Raw genomic sequence first — 15,943 nt, 5'->3', positions numbered from 1 at the left:
ATTGAAGATGATGCCCAGGTTGTAGGCCTGAGTGACAACAAGGTTTTTTGTACACAGTGATTGAGGAAAGTGAATGGGTGAGGGTTTGGGGGGGAAATTAGCAATTCTGCTTTGGGTCAAATATGTACACAAATTTATTTCAAATGCAAAAATGTGACTCTTCTATTACTTCCAGGTAAGATGGCCAGTAAGACTAAATAGCCAGGGACAGGATTATTAAGTGAAGATGACAAGGCTGGGAAAGAGGGAATCGGAAAAGGGGGCAGTCAGAAATCCTTACATTTGTGGTCATGGCAAGTAAGCCCTGGTACCTTAAAGCATACCTTTTGTTGTTTGAATCCACACAGAGATGTTCAAGCCGGAGCCAACCTTTCCTTTAATCGTCAGTTCTATGATGAGCATTGGTCAAAGCATCGTGTTGTCACCTGTATGGATTGGTCTCTTCAGGTAAGATTTGAAGTTGTGAGCCACATGTAAAGCTTTGATTCTGTTTTATCTGGTAAGATTTTGTTTCATTGACATTAGGCATTAGTTAACAATTGGCTCTTAAAGAGCGAGTGAGTGTGTGTGTGTGTAGGGGGAGACTAGTGAGTATATGAATCTGTTTTTTGGTTGTATTTGATGTTAAAAATCATGACTTAATATTTAAACTATGTCTTAATAACCCTGCCCAAATGGTAAAACCTCCAGCTTTCCACTCTCCTAAAAACTTCTACCCTACAGTTACACATTTTCTGTACAAAAGTTTGTGGCACATTGAAAGTTTATAATTTGGCAACCAAGTAAAGTAAACACAATTGCAGGCAGGAATAACTAGCACAAAGAATTTAATATTTTGACTGTTTTATTTTTCATATTTAGTGCCTTTAAAAATGATATTGAATGTACCTGACTGTGCCACAGAGATTTTCAGCAGAGCTCTATGAAAACGGAAGGGTCTTACTGAAGACTTTAGACTCCAGCTTGCCACAGAGTACACCAGGTTTTCAGTACTGGGGCTTCCTTCCTACAGGTCTCTGAGATATACAGGAGCAGTGACTAGTTGAAAGGGGAGGAGCAGATGAGGAGGACATGAAGTATCCATGCTCCTGAGCATCTTAGGAGCTCAGTGTGTAAAAGTTTATGTGCTTAAAGTTGAAGTAGATGAGCAGTGTACATGGACAGGATGAGGCAGCGGAATAGGCACCCAGTGATTCTGACTAGCAGTAATTTTCTCTCAATCCTCCTGTACACCTCCTAAGATGCACAGTAGGACTGTCTTTTGTCCCTCCATACCAGGTGACGGGTCTTTGTGTGTAAAATGCTAGTTGACAAGGTGAGGTGAAGCAGTGAATTGGCAGGCAGTTAGAATGAAAGAGGTTGGAAGTCAGGGAGAGAGAGTCCTGCATTAGATCGGGGAGCCCACATAATTTAGTTTTAATGTGTCACATAGGCCATAGTGCCTTGGTTACATCATACATGATCCAAAATACTTTAGGAACAATGGGATACAATCTCATTTGCATGTGAACAGATTTTTTTCTTCTATATGACTGACTCCCCATGAATCAAATTAAGAATTTATTTCTGTGCTTTTCTACCTAAGAATATAAATTTTACAAGAGGTATGTACTGGCATGTGGGTGGCCTTTAAGAACATATGGATTTAAACAGAAATCAAATATAAGCCTGAGGAAATGCTTATCGTGGTTGTTCACTTGTTCAGGAGCTGGAAATTACATGGAATTCTTATCTGATATTTTCCTAACAGGCAGCTTTTACTGTAGTCCCAGGATAGCAAGATAAAGCCGAGTTAGAAAACTGCCAGATGTAATTTTTCAGGCCCTCAGGCACACAAGCATGTTCTATTTCCCGCCTCTTTGTTCTGGGGTGGCCCCGCCCTACCTTTCCCTCCCAGTAGCTTCTGAGTCCTTATTTCTTTGGCATGTGCAGGCTGAGCTATTCTCAGTGCCATTCCACATTTCATTGGGGGTGGGGCACTCTGGCTTTTCTATTTCCTTTGTCATGAACATGTAATGCAGAAGGAACGTGGGCAAGCTTGACATGTCTCACCAAGCAGAGGTTTATGGTACGCTCACACTCCCACCCCAACATTGTGCAAAGCCTAGTGTACCAAACGGTATTTGACCTATCAGGTGAACACAGAATACATTACTCAATTGTCTGTGATTAGCTGTTCCTGCAAAATATGCTGAAGGCAAGTTAACTGGAAAAAATATAAAAAGAACATTGATGCCTTGATTAAACACATTATCTTGTTCCCTAGTCACTTGTGACATATGGGTCAGGACACGTGGGATCCCTCATACAATTGAAGTTAATCCAGTAGTCCTCTCATTCTTTTGCAGAAAGAAGGATAAAAGTCTTAGGTCCTTACTCGGCTTTTATTCAGGCAAATGCCCAAATAGGTTCAACTTTCATGTAAAAAGGGAGGGAAATCACAATGCTTGGTTTAGAACAAGGTTATATCGGATAATGTAAAGCCAAAAACAAGTGAAAAGCTACAGAGTTCAGACACACAGTGCCTGATCCTTCTTGATTCTCATGTGATCACCCCAAAAGCAGGCCAAGGGTGGGACATTTTACAAAACTGTCCTTAATGTAGACAGGACCTAAGTGTGGTGTTTTTGTCCCTGGGCTTGCTCCCTTCAGATAAAAACAGTGTCCTATCGCTAAGTGTGGTGTTTGTCTGTGGGATTTACCCTTGCCTTCCCAAAAGGGGGATTGGTGTGCACTCATTGATTGGGGACTTGAGAGTCAGGATTTTCGTCATCAACCCCTGAGAGGTGCCCAACTGACAATTTTCATAGTGCTTCACCTCCTCTCTCAATAGCAATCACCCCTTCAAGTCAAAACTCCTCATAATGGTGGTTGTCCAATTCAATATGATGCCAATGATTGAATATCTAAAGTTGGGACTAAATTTACAAGTTGATGCCCTCACTATGACTGCAGAATGCTTGCAAACTGATGACTTACAAGACTACAGTTGTCTGTGCTCAGACAGACTACCATAAAGTCACTTAGAAACCTCCAGTTGTGTTCTATAGTACAATGAACTAGCCCCAAATAGGCAACTGTGCCTGTAAACAGATACTTAGGTACACAGTTAAGCCATCTTTACCTCTCTCCCAATCCTAGGAGGGATTGGCTGGTTTCTGGTGTAAAGCAGATCAGTCTCAAGGATGCTGTATTAAAGAGCTGTTTCTCCCAGCTCTGCATTTCCCCTGTACAATGGTAAATGGCTTGGAACTAAGAGATCTCACCACCCTTCCTATGTAATGCTGCAGATACCAGAAGAAGAACTTGAGCTGAATCACTCTTGGTTGAAATTGGAGAGGCTTGATGACAGGTCATTCTCCATGAGAGCCCCATTGGTTTGCCCCACTGGTTTTCCAGAACCCACATCTTCTAACCTGGACATATTACAAAGCTCATCTTTTTATCTGGGGCATTTGGATTGAGGGATAGAGTTTTCTGAAGTATATGTATGTGAGTAAGTTGGGGACAAGAACAGTAAATGACTTGTGTTTTATGGGTAGATTATTATTAATATTAGTTATTTTGATCTTGATATTTGATACCTGGGTTTTTAAAGATCGTAAAAATGCCCAAGCCAGTTTTGATGGTCACTTATTAGATTAAATTATGAAATACATAAACAAGTATTTGCATAAAGTATTTACATAATGATGTACTCATTTACCCATATGCCAGTTATATATATATATATATATATAAATCTACTTTATTACAAAAGAATATATATACACAATATATATATATATATATTTTTTTTTTGCTTATTTTTCAGCAAGATTAGGTTAGATTCTTTTGTAATAAAGTAGATTTCTTGTTTTTTCTCATTCTTGATGTAACTGAATTGAAGTAAATGGACTTACATCAGAAATATGTTTGGCTCACTGTACTTAAATTAGTTTTGCTTATGATATTTGAAAACAATATATTTGTAATCAATATAGTCTGAAAGTCTAATTCATCATACATGTTTTCTTTGAGACTGAGTGTACTAGAAAATATGGACCCGGTTCTTCACTGTAATGAGTGCCCTCAAATGCTGTTTGATGGCATTCTTCACTTCAAAAGAGAACCTCAGCATCTTGCAGAATTGGACCCAGTGTGAAGATATTTTCATTTGTTGTTTGAATCTTCTGTACTAGATGCCTTATTCTTATTCTGAAATAAGAAGGAAAAAGCAACTCTCTACCATGCTGAAGACTGTGGACTTCAGAATAAAAGCTGATCTATTGGTCAGAAAGGAACTGTTTTAAGCATTCAGGTTAAATTGTCAGATTTCACTGTAGTAGAATTTTAGTATAGGGACCTGTTTCATAACAAAGTTTGAATATCTGAAGTCTTTAAGTTATACTTTTTAGAGAACTACCTACAGTAAATAAGAATATCCTGGTGATATCTGAGAGGATGCTGATATGGAGCCAACAGAGAAATCTTTAAGGACTTTACTAATAAAATATAAAACTAAAATGTAGTTAAACAGTATGTTTGGAGTGGTGTGTATTATTATTAAAACCAGATACTTGATACCACATGTAGTGTGAGAAACGATTGCTTCTGTCTCAGATGATTTCACATAGTTTCTTCATCCCCAAAACAGAATCTAATCCTACTGCATGTTCTCTCATGTCTAGTACCCTGAATTGATGGTTGCTTCTTATAACAATAATGAAGATGCTCCACATGAGCCAGATGGGGTGGCCTTAGTTTGGAACATGAAGTTTAAGAAAACCACACCAGAATATGTTTTCCATTGTCAGGTAAGATTCAATAAGCCATTCTTTTCATACTTGGCAAAATAGAGTTTGCTATGCAACCCATCTGCCTATTGCTTGGATGAAGAGGCCGAGGTTAAAAATAGATAATTTTGGAAAAAGTACAAGCAGCAGTCTAATGTTTTGAGAAAGCATCAATCCTTTAAAACAATAATGCAGCCCTGTCAGGGATTGAGTGTCATTCTCTATTTAAAACAACCCCAAAAGAATTAGTTTATAAAGACTTTGCACTTATGAAGTAACTGTGGTGTACCACTTCCTCATCCAGGCAGCAACATATGCTTTCCCACCCACGTTAACTTCCTTGGATCCTCTGTGTCCCAAGCTGCCTACTCTCACTCCTCTGATGTTCAATGTGATTTTTTCAACTTTAAAATGCATAAATATACACCACATATCTGAACATTCATTTTGCTGATATCTTGGTAAAAATGACTTAAGCAATATGAGGATTCTTCAACAAATCAAGCTACCATTTAATTTCACTCAATGCTATTGCATGACTAAGCCTCTTCAGAAGTCTATAGATAATTTAAAAATAGTCTGACACTTCATTTCCTTGTGCATGTTTACACTTCTTTCCCCATTGTTTTTCTATTTGACATGACATAGCCTGAAATCATCTGAGTTTTCTGCTCATATGCTCTATTTCTATCAGATTGCCCAAATAATGGAGCATGGCTTGGGCCAAGACTCCAGTCCCTTTATTAATACCCTTCCATTGTAATTATGTTTGGAATCCTGGCATGCAAAAAGCATGTGGAAAAGTTTCAGTTTGTAAAACTTTACAATTGGGGATTAGTAAACTGCAGATTATGCTGTGGTAAAAATTGCTTCTTTTGGAAGAATATGTATTACATGGCTAGCTATGTAAACTGAGTTTCATTTTACATCTTTTTAAACTAAATTTATGTTTGGACTTTCGTACATTATCAGATGTAACATAGGGGGAGGGAGTTGCTGGAATTGGAGTAACTGCTTCAACCTGATTAAGTACCCTTTAATTCACGTGTTTTTCTAATTTACTATCCCAAAAGCAACTCCACAAGAAGCCTGGGCCTGCACAGTAAATATGCCATACATATTTTTATCTTTGAAATAAGAACATTTTTTTTCTTGGTATCCTATTTGGCAGTCTGATATGTCCCTTCAACACATCTGAGACCATGGCATCCTACTTATGCTCAGATCATTTTAAGATGTTCATGCAGCTTCATGTTCTAAACAAAATATTAAAGTGAAGAAAATATCCATTGCACATTCAAAAGGAATATGGTTTTATTCAAGTTAATGGCCAGATTCTGACCAGTCCAGTATGGGAAGGGGAAGACCTTCCTGTGAGGGAAAGACCAGCTACAGAGAGAATAATATACCCCATGAATTAAAAATCTGCCAGGACATGCACTTTATTTAAAGCTAAACCAGCTCATGGAAATGAACAAGTATGGAGCCAGATTCGTCCCTCTATGGGAAACCATCCCCTCAAGGCACAAAGATGTCTTCAAGATTTGACTAATTGAGTTTCTTCCTACTTCTCCCATAGCAGGGAGGGGTAGATCTCCTCACTTTCTGCCGTGATATGATACAAGCATTGGGTCTGGACCCCTGAAAATCTCTGTCTTTTGGGATAGTCATGTAGCACTGTGCCTTCATGCAGCAACTTGGGTTAACCTCTCCTCCAGTGACAATGAGCTCAGATTCTGTGTCTATGGGAAATATTGTGTTGCTGTGCCAAGATATCCACAGCATTTTGATGCTGCTGTTCCCCAGTGCCATTTTAAGTTGGAGCCAAATTTGAACCATGGTTGCTGGGAAAATATCACATAGAATTTCTCCTGTCCCGGATTGGCTGAGCATACCCCATGTGATTTAGAGGGGCAGCAGAAAGCATTTCACTTGGTCTCTTGAATACATGCTGTTTTAGCTGAGCTAACAGATTCAGATGGAAAATACGAAAAAAAATGTATGCTACTCAGAGTCTGGAAGTCAGTTCTCGAGATCATCATGTTGTTATTCTATTAGTTAGTGGAAACTAACTGTGTTATTATTTAGCCTCATATCATATACATTTCAGTTTTGCAAGGGAAACATTCCCTGACTCAGAGTCCTGATTTAGCCAGTTCACTATGTCTTGTACCAGCTATGCCCAGTTTTCCTTCAGATAAAGCTGACACTGTGACTGTTCAGCAGTTATAGGTGAACATACATTCTTTATTACAGCTATATTGCCCAGGCATGACAAAAGCTCTGCCTTGATCAGTTGCCCCCCCACAACACCTCCCTATCCTTTGTCCCTGTATTTCCACATATCTGAGGTCTTGGAAAAACATCCATTGACCATGGGTAACCAAAATGTCCTATGCAGGCAAGACACGTGATCTGCTCACAGCTGTCCTCCCACAGTGATCACATATTATCTTCCACATAGACTCTGTAGACAACACCCTCCCTCATCTTCTACTCCACAGTGATCTTTAAACTCAACCTATACAAATATGTCTATAGTGACTAGAAATACCACCATCTCGATTTAGTTCACCCTGTAGCTATCCAGATATGTAACAACCATTTATGAGTAAGCTGTAACACAAGGACCTATAGGCCTCAGGCCTGCATGACAATTAGCTTAGACTAGCTAAGGCTGTGATAGGAAAGTTGTATTTATCCAATAGATTGACCTTAAATCACAAGATAAGGATTACAGTAAATGAGAATGGTACATGATAGGAAAAGGCAGAGTGAGGAACTGCAGAAGTACACTTTTGGAATTTTAGGAAAGCTTAAAAGTTTGTTGAGTTTAACCAAAACTTACATGTACTAACTGCAGGTGTACCATGGCAACTAATTGATGTAAATGCTAATGAGAATAATGTAAATGATTAATTGACCTAGTGAGGATAGGGACTCTAATATTGTTATGTCAAAGTACATACAAGGAAAGAAAGTTGAAACCATCATTAAATATTATAAGATATTGGGGTGGTGGGGGAGGCAGCGTAACTGTCTATGAAAGGTAAGACCTAGCCTGTGGGCAGTGGGATACGTTGGAATGACCATATGCAGATTGCTTCACCTATTCTGGGTTTCCCCAAAAGAGATGATGTGAGTGTGCAAGTGTTTGGACATTTTGTATTGGCTCTGTCTCTTTTCCTGTATTATAGTGGTTGTGATCCTGTTGGTTTGACGAACAAATTTTATAACATTGCTCATGAGAGAGCACACAATGGACTGTTTCTCATGTGCTCCTCAAGGTCCTCATTCAGTTGACAACCTCACGACTGTAGCTAATTCGGAAGCAGAACCCTTTCAACTATTGCTTAGTAGATAAAAGCAAATACCTGCTTATCAATCAGGCTACAACACTCTCAGTATGCCTCTGAGATATAGCAGATGCAGGCCAGATATGAACCCTTTACTTCGTGCACTCCACATAAATCAGCCACACGTGTCAGAGTACAACATTAACAGACACAGGCTGAAGCCTTTCTTTTTCTGCATGGAGGAGAAATAGGACCTTGTGCTTGAGCAGAATATATTGCATATTGAATTGTATTCAATTACATGAAAAGTTTCTAAAATTGTTGTAGTACCTATGAATTTCCTGTATGTCTATTACCAGTAGGTACATGCTGTGTGGTGAGGTTTGTGGAACCTTCACTTTTTTATGTTCTGATCTGACTTTCAAATGTTCAGAGTTTTCAACCTACAACATACTGTATATAACATAAATCTACATTAACAAGGTATTTTTGAGGCAGATGAAGTGAGAGGGAGAGATGGGCTTTTTGTTTTTTGAATTACCCCATTCCTTCCCATTTAAATGCCTTTTTTCTATCCCCTAAACCCAGAATTATATATAGCTCACTAGTCTAAGTTCTGGTTCTAGTGAACCCACCTGATCATCCACAAAATCACACCTTGCTTTTTGAATTGCAGCTTTGTAATGAGATTCAGAGATGAGACAGAGATTCACATTACAGATGTGAGCGTCTTCAAACTACACAGCCATGCAAACTAGTTCTGAGAAAAAAAATTAATATAGTTATGAACCCATTTCAAACCAAGCTTTAGGAAATACCCGCAGAGATGGTGTTCTAGCATCAGCAGCAGTAGGCTTGTGGAACCTCTATAGGCCATTTATCAGATAAGTGAACTTCCTCTGGACGGAATCTTAAATGATTTCAGCTTTAGAGTAAATTCTGTGAATGTTTGAAATTCAATGTTAGGAGCCATAACCTTACTTCTATATCTTTTCCAGTATATATTAAAGATGGTTATAAGTAAAATTCATTACAATGGGGTTTAAAGCTTTTTAGTGTTTGTTGTTTATTGTAATCTTTTGCAAGACCACTGGAATTGCCATAGCTGATCACATCCATGGTCTGCCTTGTCCAGTATTCTTTCTGAAAGTGGTCAGTACCAAATGCTTCAATGGAAGGTGTATAATTGCCACAAGGTCAGTTATGCAATAATCTGTCAATAGAGGAGTTGTTTCCTAACACCAGGCTGCTAGGCTAAGGTTTTTAAGAGTGATTAGGCATTGCTGCATTCAGTATTGCAACGCCTAGCTGATTTATGATCCAAAGTATCATTGTCAAAAGGGATTTGGGCACTTGTGGAGCCAAAATCCCTGTGACAGTTTATAAAATTTAGGCTCCTAAATGCCTAAATAATTTTTGAAAATGAGATTTAGGCTTCCAAATCAGTTAGGCATTGCAATGCCGAGTGCAGCAACACCTAAATATCTTCAAAAATCTGAACTTTGGTTGTCAGTTATGTCCTGAAGCATGGGGGCTGATCTCCCCATAACAGACCTGAAGAGCTCTGTGGAGCTTAAAGGCTTGTCTCTTTCACCAACAGAAGTTGGTCCAATAAAGATATTTCCTCACCCACCTTGTCTCTCTTATTTTAGCAATTGTAACTGGTGATTATATTCTTGCTATTCTTATAAACATCTAATTCTTTTTAAAATCCTACTAAGTACTTTGGCCATAGGTGCTGGAACTATGGGTGTGGGGGGTGCTGCTGCACCCCCTAATTTAAAGTAGTTACTATCATATACAGGATTTAGTTTGGTTCAATGGCTCTCAGCACCCCCACTATGCAAACTGTTCCAGCGCCCTTGACTTTGGCTTATTTATGTAGTGTGGGTGGCAGTACGTTTCACAGGTCAATTATATGCTGTGTAAAAGTTTGATCATTTTTAAATATGTTGCTTTTTAATTTCTTTGACTATTCCGTTGTTATGTTTTAGAAGGGGAAAGACTAAATAACAACATCCAGCTCACCTTCTCTCTATTATTGATTATTTTATATACTTCCATCACTTTATCTCCTCTTCTCCTTTCTTCAAAACAGAAACAAGACAGTCCTAGTATTTTTAAACTCTTCTGATGTGGAAATCTTTCTTTGCTTCATCATATTTTTTTTTTTACCCTTCTCTGGACTTTTTCTCTTTCTGGATATATCCAATGACGTGCTGCTGCCAATATTTTAACAAGGGAGTGCCACAAATTGTTTCCTCCATTAGCTCATCATAAATCCTAGCACCACAAGGGTGCATGTGGTGGTAGAAGTAGAGAGACAGGGAAGAATGAGGGACATGAGTTTGTTCATTTGTTTTCCTGTGTAAGCTAAAACGTTTTATTGGAAACCTAACCAAAGAGGAAGGCAACACTCCTTCCAAGGAAACATTTGTTAAATGCTTTTCACATGAGTGTTCTTTGGTAATCACAAATATACTCAAAAAGAAAAGGAGGACTTGTGGCACCTTAGAGACTAACAAATTTATTTGAGCATGAGCTTTCATGAGCTACAGCTCACTTCATCCAATGCATTCAATGGAAAATACAGTAGGGGGATTTTATATACACGGAGAACATGAAACAATGGCTGTTACCATACACACTGTAACGAGAGTGAGGTAAGGTGAGGTGAGGTAAGGTAAGGTGAGCTATTACCAGCAAGAGAGGGGAGGGAAAAAAAAGAAAAAAAACCCTTTTGTAGTGATAATCAAGGTGGGCCATTTCTAGCAGTTGACAAGAACGTGTGAGGAATAGTGTGTGTGTGTGTGTGTGTGTGTGTGGAATAAACATGGGGAAATAGTTTTATTTTGTGTAATGACACATCCACTCCCAGTCTTTATTCAAGCCTAATTTAATGGTGTCTAGTTTTCAAATTAATTCCAATTCAGCAGTCTCTCGTTGGAGTCTCTTTTTGAAGTTTTTTTATTGTAATATTGCCACTTTTAGGTCTGTAATCAAGTGACCAGAGAGATTGAAGTGTTCTCCGGCTGGTTTTTGAATGTTACAATTCTTGACATCTGATTTGTGTCCATTTATTCTTTTATGTAGAGTCTGTCCGGTTTGGCCAATGTACATGGCAGAGGGGCATTGCTGGCACATATCACATTGGTGGATGTGCAGGTGAATGAGCCTCTGATAGTGTGGTTGATGTGATTAGGCCCTATGATGGTGTCCCCTGAATAGATATGTGGACACAGTTGGCAACGGGCTTTGTTGCAAGGATAGGTTCCTGGGTTTGTGTTTTTGTTGTGTGGTGTATGGTTGCTGGTGAGTATTTGCTTCAGGTTGGGGGGCTGTCTGTAAGCAAGGACTGGCCTGTCTCCCAAGATCTGTGAGAGTGATGGGTCGTCCTTCGGGATAGGCTGTAGATCCTTGATGATGCGTTGGAGAGGTTTTAATTGGGGGCTGAAGGTGATGGCTAGTGGCGTTCTGTTATTTTCTTTGTTGGGCCTGTCCTGTAGTAGGTAACTTCTGGGTACTCTTCTGGCTCTGTCAATCTGTTTCTTCACTTCAGCAGGTGGGTATTGTAGTTGTAAGAACGCTTGATAGAGATCTTGTAGGTGTTTGTCTCTGTCTGAGGGATTGGAGCAAATGCGGTTATATCGTAGAGCTTGGCTGTAGAAATGGATTGTGTGGTTTGGTCTTGATGAAAGCTGGAGGCATGTAGGAAAGTATAGCGGTCAGTAGGTTTCCTGTATAGGGTGGTGTTTATGTGACCATCGCTTATGAGAGCTGTAGTGTCCAGGAAGTGGATCTCTTGTGTGGACTGGTCCAAGCTGTTGATGGTGGGATGGATATTGTTGAAATCATGGTGGAATTCCTCAAGGGCTTCTTTTCCATGGGTCCAGATGATGAAGATTTCATCAATGTAGCGCAAGTAGAGTAGGGGCATTAGGGGACGAGAGCTGAGGAGGCCCCATGGATTAGCCATCCCTTGTAGGGATGGTTTGGCAGGGTCTAGAGAGGGAGTGAATTGCAGCAAATCACAGTGACTCTCTCTTCAGTTTGGTGGCAGCATTTTAACAAGAGCTTCCCAGGATTCCCCTCCACTGCATAGCCTTTTTTGGATGGGGATGACCAGAACTGACCACAGTGGGCCTGAACATCAGCTGGTATAAATCAGCATATATTCAATGGAGCTACACTGACGTACACTACCTGAGGATCTGGCCCATTATTCAAGGTGATAGCATACCAAGAGCACCAATGTATAACAATATTACAATATTTTCAGTCTCATCTTCTACTTCTTTTTTAGTAGAGACTAATATCATGTTTGGTATTGTTTTCACTGTGCAAATAAGTGATAACCTCTGGATTATCCACAAGTGCTAAGATTACTGTTACTCATTGTCCTTTGTTTATTTGTGATTAATCATCTGTGTCCCATGATGTTGTTTCTCTTCCCTGATAGGATGACCTAAACTTTAAACAGGATGCAAGTCTAAACACGCATTTGAGGCTTTGCATGTCTCAGGGAGAGAGGGCACATTACAGAGGAAGAATCAGCAGACCTCTGGAACTTAAGGACATTTTAAATCTTTATCTACGTTCTGTTGCTCAGAAATGATCATTGTATCTGGCTATGTACCAGTGACACCAATTGGGTGGGCTCAGGGGACAAGTGTCCCTGCCCCTGTCCAGGTTTTGTACTTGCAAACAACCACTGCAGTGTCTTCTCCATTGTCTTGGCCATCAAATCCTCACACCAGCTAAGAATCCCAGATGAGTCCTTATGGATGTCAGGGTCAGCCTCACTCCTGGCTACTTTCTAGCCCACAAACAGCTCAAAGACCTTTTTTCTAGTAAAACACCCTGTGGTGTTTTTTGGGAGCCTTCTGGCCTTCCTCCCAGAGAGAGAGAGCATGTGACACTATCTACACTGGAGCGTCTCCTGACTGGTTGCCTGCTGCTGCTGTTGGAGGAGTTGCTGCCGCTGGAGGAAGAGGCTGTTGTTCTGGTTGAGTTCTTGGAAGCCCTCCATCTGATGTCCATTAATAGATCCCCAGGCATGGACAGGCTGACAATGGAGTTCTGCCTCATGTTCTGTGATGTCCTCGGCCCAGACCTCGCTGTCGTCTGGGCCGAATCCTTAGGGAGTGGGGTGCACCGGCTGCCATGCAGGCGAGCTGTGCTTGCCCTGCTGCCCAAGATGGGGGACCACCGTGCCCTTCGGAATTGGCATCCCATCTCACTCCTCATCAGTGATTACAAGGTCATAGTGAAGGCCATCTTGCTGCAGCTGGGGTCCATGCAGGTGGACATGGTCCATCCCACCCAGACCTATACCATCCCGGGCCATACCAGCTTTGATAATCTTTATCTTGTCTGGGATATTCGTCTGCTCAAGTATGGCAATGGTCTGTCATTCGCCCTCCTGTCCCTGGACCAGGAAAAGGCATTCTACAGAGTGGCCCATGGGTATCTCCTAGGAACTTTGCATGCATTTGGCTTCGGGCCCCAGTTTATGGGTTTTCTCCAGGTGCTGTATGCCTCCACAGTGTTTGGTCAAGCTCAACTGGACCCTGACTGAACCTGTCATCTTCATCAAGGCTGCCCACTGTCAGGCTAACTGTACACTCTGGGGGTCAAGCCCTTCCTTCTCCTCCTTCACAGGAGGTTGACGGGGTTGGTGCTCCGTGAGCCAAAGTTGCGGGTGTTCCTATCAGCGTATGCTGACAATGTGTTCCTCATGGTCCAGGACCCGGACATCCGGCGTGGGTGGAGGCCTGCCAAGCTGTCTGCTCAGTGGCCTCCTCTTCCCAGGTCAGCTGGGTTAAGAGCTTTGGCCTGATGGTCAGGGACGAGTGGCAGACGAGCTCCCTCCCACCCGTGCTCCAGACCATCTGGTGGAGTGTGGGTCTGCTGCTCTATCTGGGCATCTACCTTTCTGCCACCCATCCCTCCCCACCAGAGAACTGGCACAACTTGGAGGGCAGGGTGGCTAAGCAGCTGCAGAGGAGGATGGGACTGCTCTGGTGCCTTTCCCTGCGGGGGAGGGCACTGGTGCTTAACCAGCTGGTTCTGTCCATGCTCTGGCACCGGCTCAACACCCTGAGCCTGCAGAGTAAACTGTCCTGCGTTGAGCAGCTAACTCTGGAGTTCTTTTTGCTGGGGCTGCACTGGGTCTCTGTGGGGATTCTGAGTCTCCCCCTGGAGGAAGGAAGACAGGGCCTGCTCTGCCTCCGCAGTCAGTTCCATGTCTTCCACCTCCAGGCCCTGCAGGGACTCCTTTATGGTGCAGGTAATCCATCATAGCACAGTGCCACGCGCCTTCCTCCGCCGCCTCCCAGGGATCTGATATAACCAGACTTTCTGGACTACAACCGGGGGTGGGGAGGGGAGAGGCCTGGGTGTATCCACTGGTGCTTGGCTGACACATGGAACTCTCCACCCCTCCGACCCCCAGCACGTACTCCAGGAGGTGAGGGCAGTCTTACCTTCCACCTCTTGGGTTTTCCTTGAAGGGGTCCTGCAGGAGGATGCTCCCCACCTGCCCTTCACCCTGGCCCTCTGGAACTTGTCATTGAGCCCCTGTCCCATGAGCTCCCCCCAGCCACCCCTTCTGCATAACCTGAGCCAGCTGCGTGAACTGCACCTATCCCAGCTGTACACAGTCATAGTCCACACCTTTCATTTCCTCACCCTTGTGTCCCGGCCCGACACGAAGTGGCAGAAACTCTTACAATCTGTGGAGGGTGAGGCACCCTGGTGGGCCAGTGTGTATTCCACCCTGGTTCCATGGCCTGTGTACTTGGTATGGTTCACACACCCCCAACTCTTGCCTCTTTTGTGGTATGAAGGAGACCCTGGTACACATCTACCTCACATGTGCCAGGTTGCAGCCCCTTTTCTGGCTCCTCCAGAACCTTCTTCTCATGTTCTGGCTGCACTTTTCCCCACACCTCCTGATCTATACACACCCCATCCATGGCCCCACAAAGTCACAAGACCTCCTCATCAACCTTCTCCTGGCACTGGCCAAGGTGGCCATCCACCATACCAGGAGGAGGATGCTGGAAGGGAAGGTGCTCTGCAACTGTGGGAGCTACTTCTGCTCCTCCCTTGGCTCATGTATCTGGGCAGAGTTCCTCTGGGCTGCGTCCATTGGCTCCCTGGATGCTTTCAAGGAGCAGTGGGCGCTGTCCCGGGTTCTCTGTTTGGTGTCATCCTCTGGCTTCCTGCTTATAAACCTGTGACCCTCACTCCTGTCCCTGTTTGTCACTAGTTGTCCCCCCTATTTATTTGAGATCTGGATCCAGTAGCTCCTCCCGTTAGGCTGGGGAAGGGGCCTTCAGATGTGGGCGGGCTTGCACCGCCCACCCCAAGACCCTCAACAGAAGTTGTTGTCCAGCACTCTGTCAGAGTCGCTGCCAGGGGATCAGGGAGTAGGTACGTAGATACCGGATTTTAAAATAAATCAGTTACTTCATGAGCGAGGGGGAGAGCAAGCCAGAAGCCATAGGTATTAGCTGACCATCAGAGGGTTACAAATAGGTCAAACTGAAACTTGTTTTCTAATTTGGTGGACTCTTTGTGCATTGTTTTTTATACTATTTAAGAAGTTCTAATCTGTAATCGGAGTGACAGCAAAAGAAAGTCATACACTTTACTTGACTATATTTTGATTTATTTTTAGATGAATACTTGAGCTATTCATTTCCTGTTTCTCTGCAGTGACTCTTCCAAACATCTCAGAAGTACAGTGTTTTGTACAAATCTGACACTGAAAATCACAGAATCAAAGAATCGTCGGACTGGAAGGGACCTCGAGAGGCCATCTAGTCCAGTCCCCTGCACTCATGGCTGGACTAAGTATTATCTAGA

At 42.3% G+C, this 15,943-nt stretch overlaps 1 protein-coding gene across 10 annotated transcripts in view; it reads left to right on the top strand.

Annotated features, from left to right (window-relative positions):
- Positions 1-15,943, top strand: part of DYNC1I1 (dynein cytoplasmic 1 intermediate chain 1) — a 272,137-nt gene that overhangs the window by 165,796 nt on the left and 90,398 nt on the right. For all 10 annotated transcript variants that reach the window (XR_012157549.2, XM_073333889.2, XM_073333887.2 and 7 more), the window contains 2 exons: positions 348-447; positions 4,671-4,796. Coding sequence is in view for 9 of the 10 variants with exons in the window: in XM_073333889.2 (XP_073189990.2) it covers positions 348-447; positions 4,671-4,796 (226 nt within the window). In the remaining variant the exon portion in view is untranslated. The remainder of the gene's footprint in view (positions 1-347; positions 448-4,670; positions 4,797-15,943) is intronic.

The sequence above is a fragment of the Lepidochelys kempii genome, chromosome 2 (assembly GCF_965140285.1).
Source record: "Lepidochelys kempii isolate rLepKem1 chromosome 2, rLepKem1.hap1, whole genome shotgun sequence".
NCBI classification, from domain to species: domain Eukaryota; kingdom Metazoa; phylum Chordata; order Testudines; family Cheloniidae; genus Lepidochelys; species Lepidochelys kempii.
The sequence above is the reverse complement of the archived record's forward strand: the minus strand, read 5'-3'. Positions and strand labels throughout refer to the sequence as shown.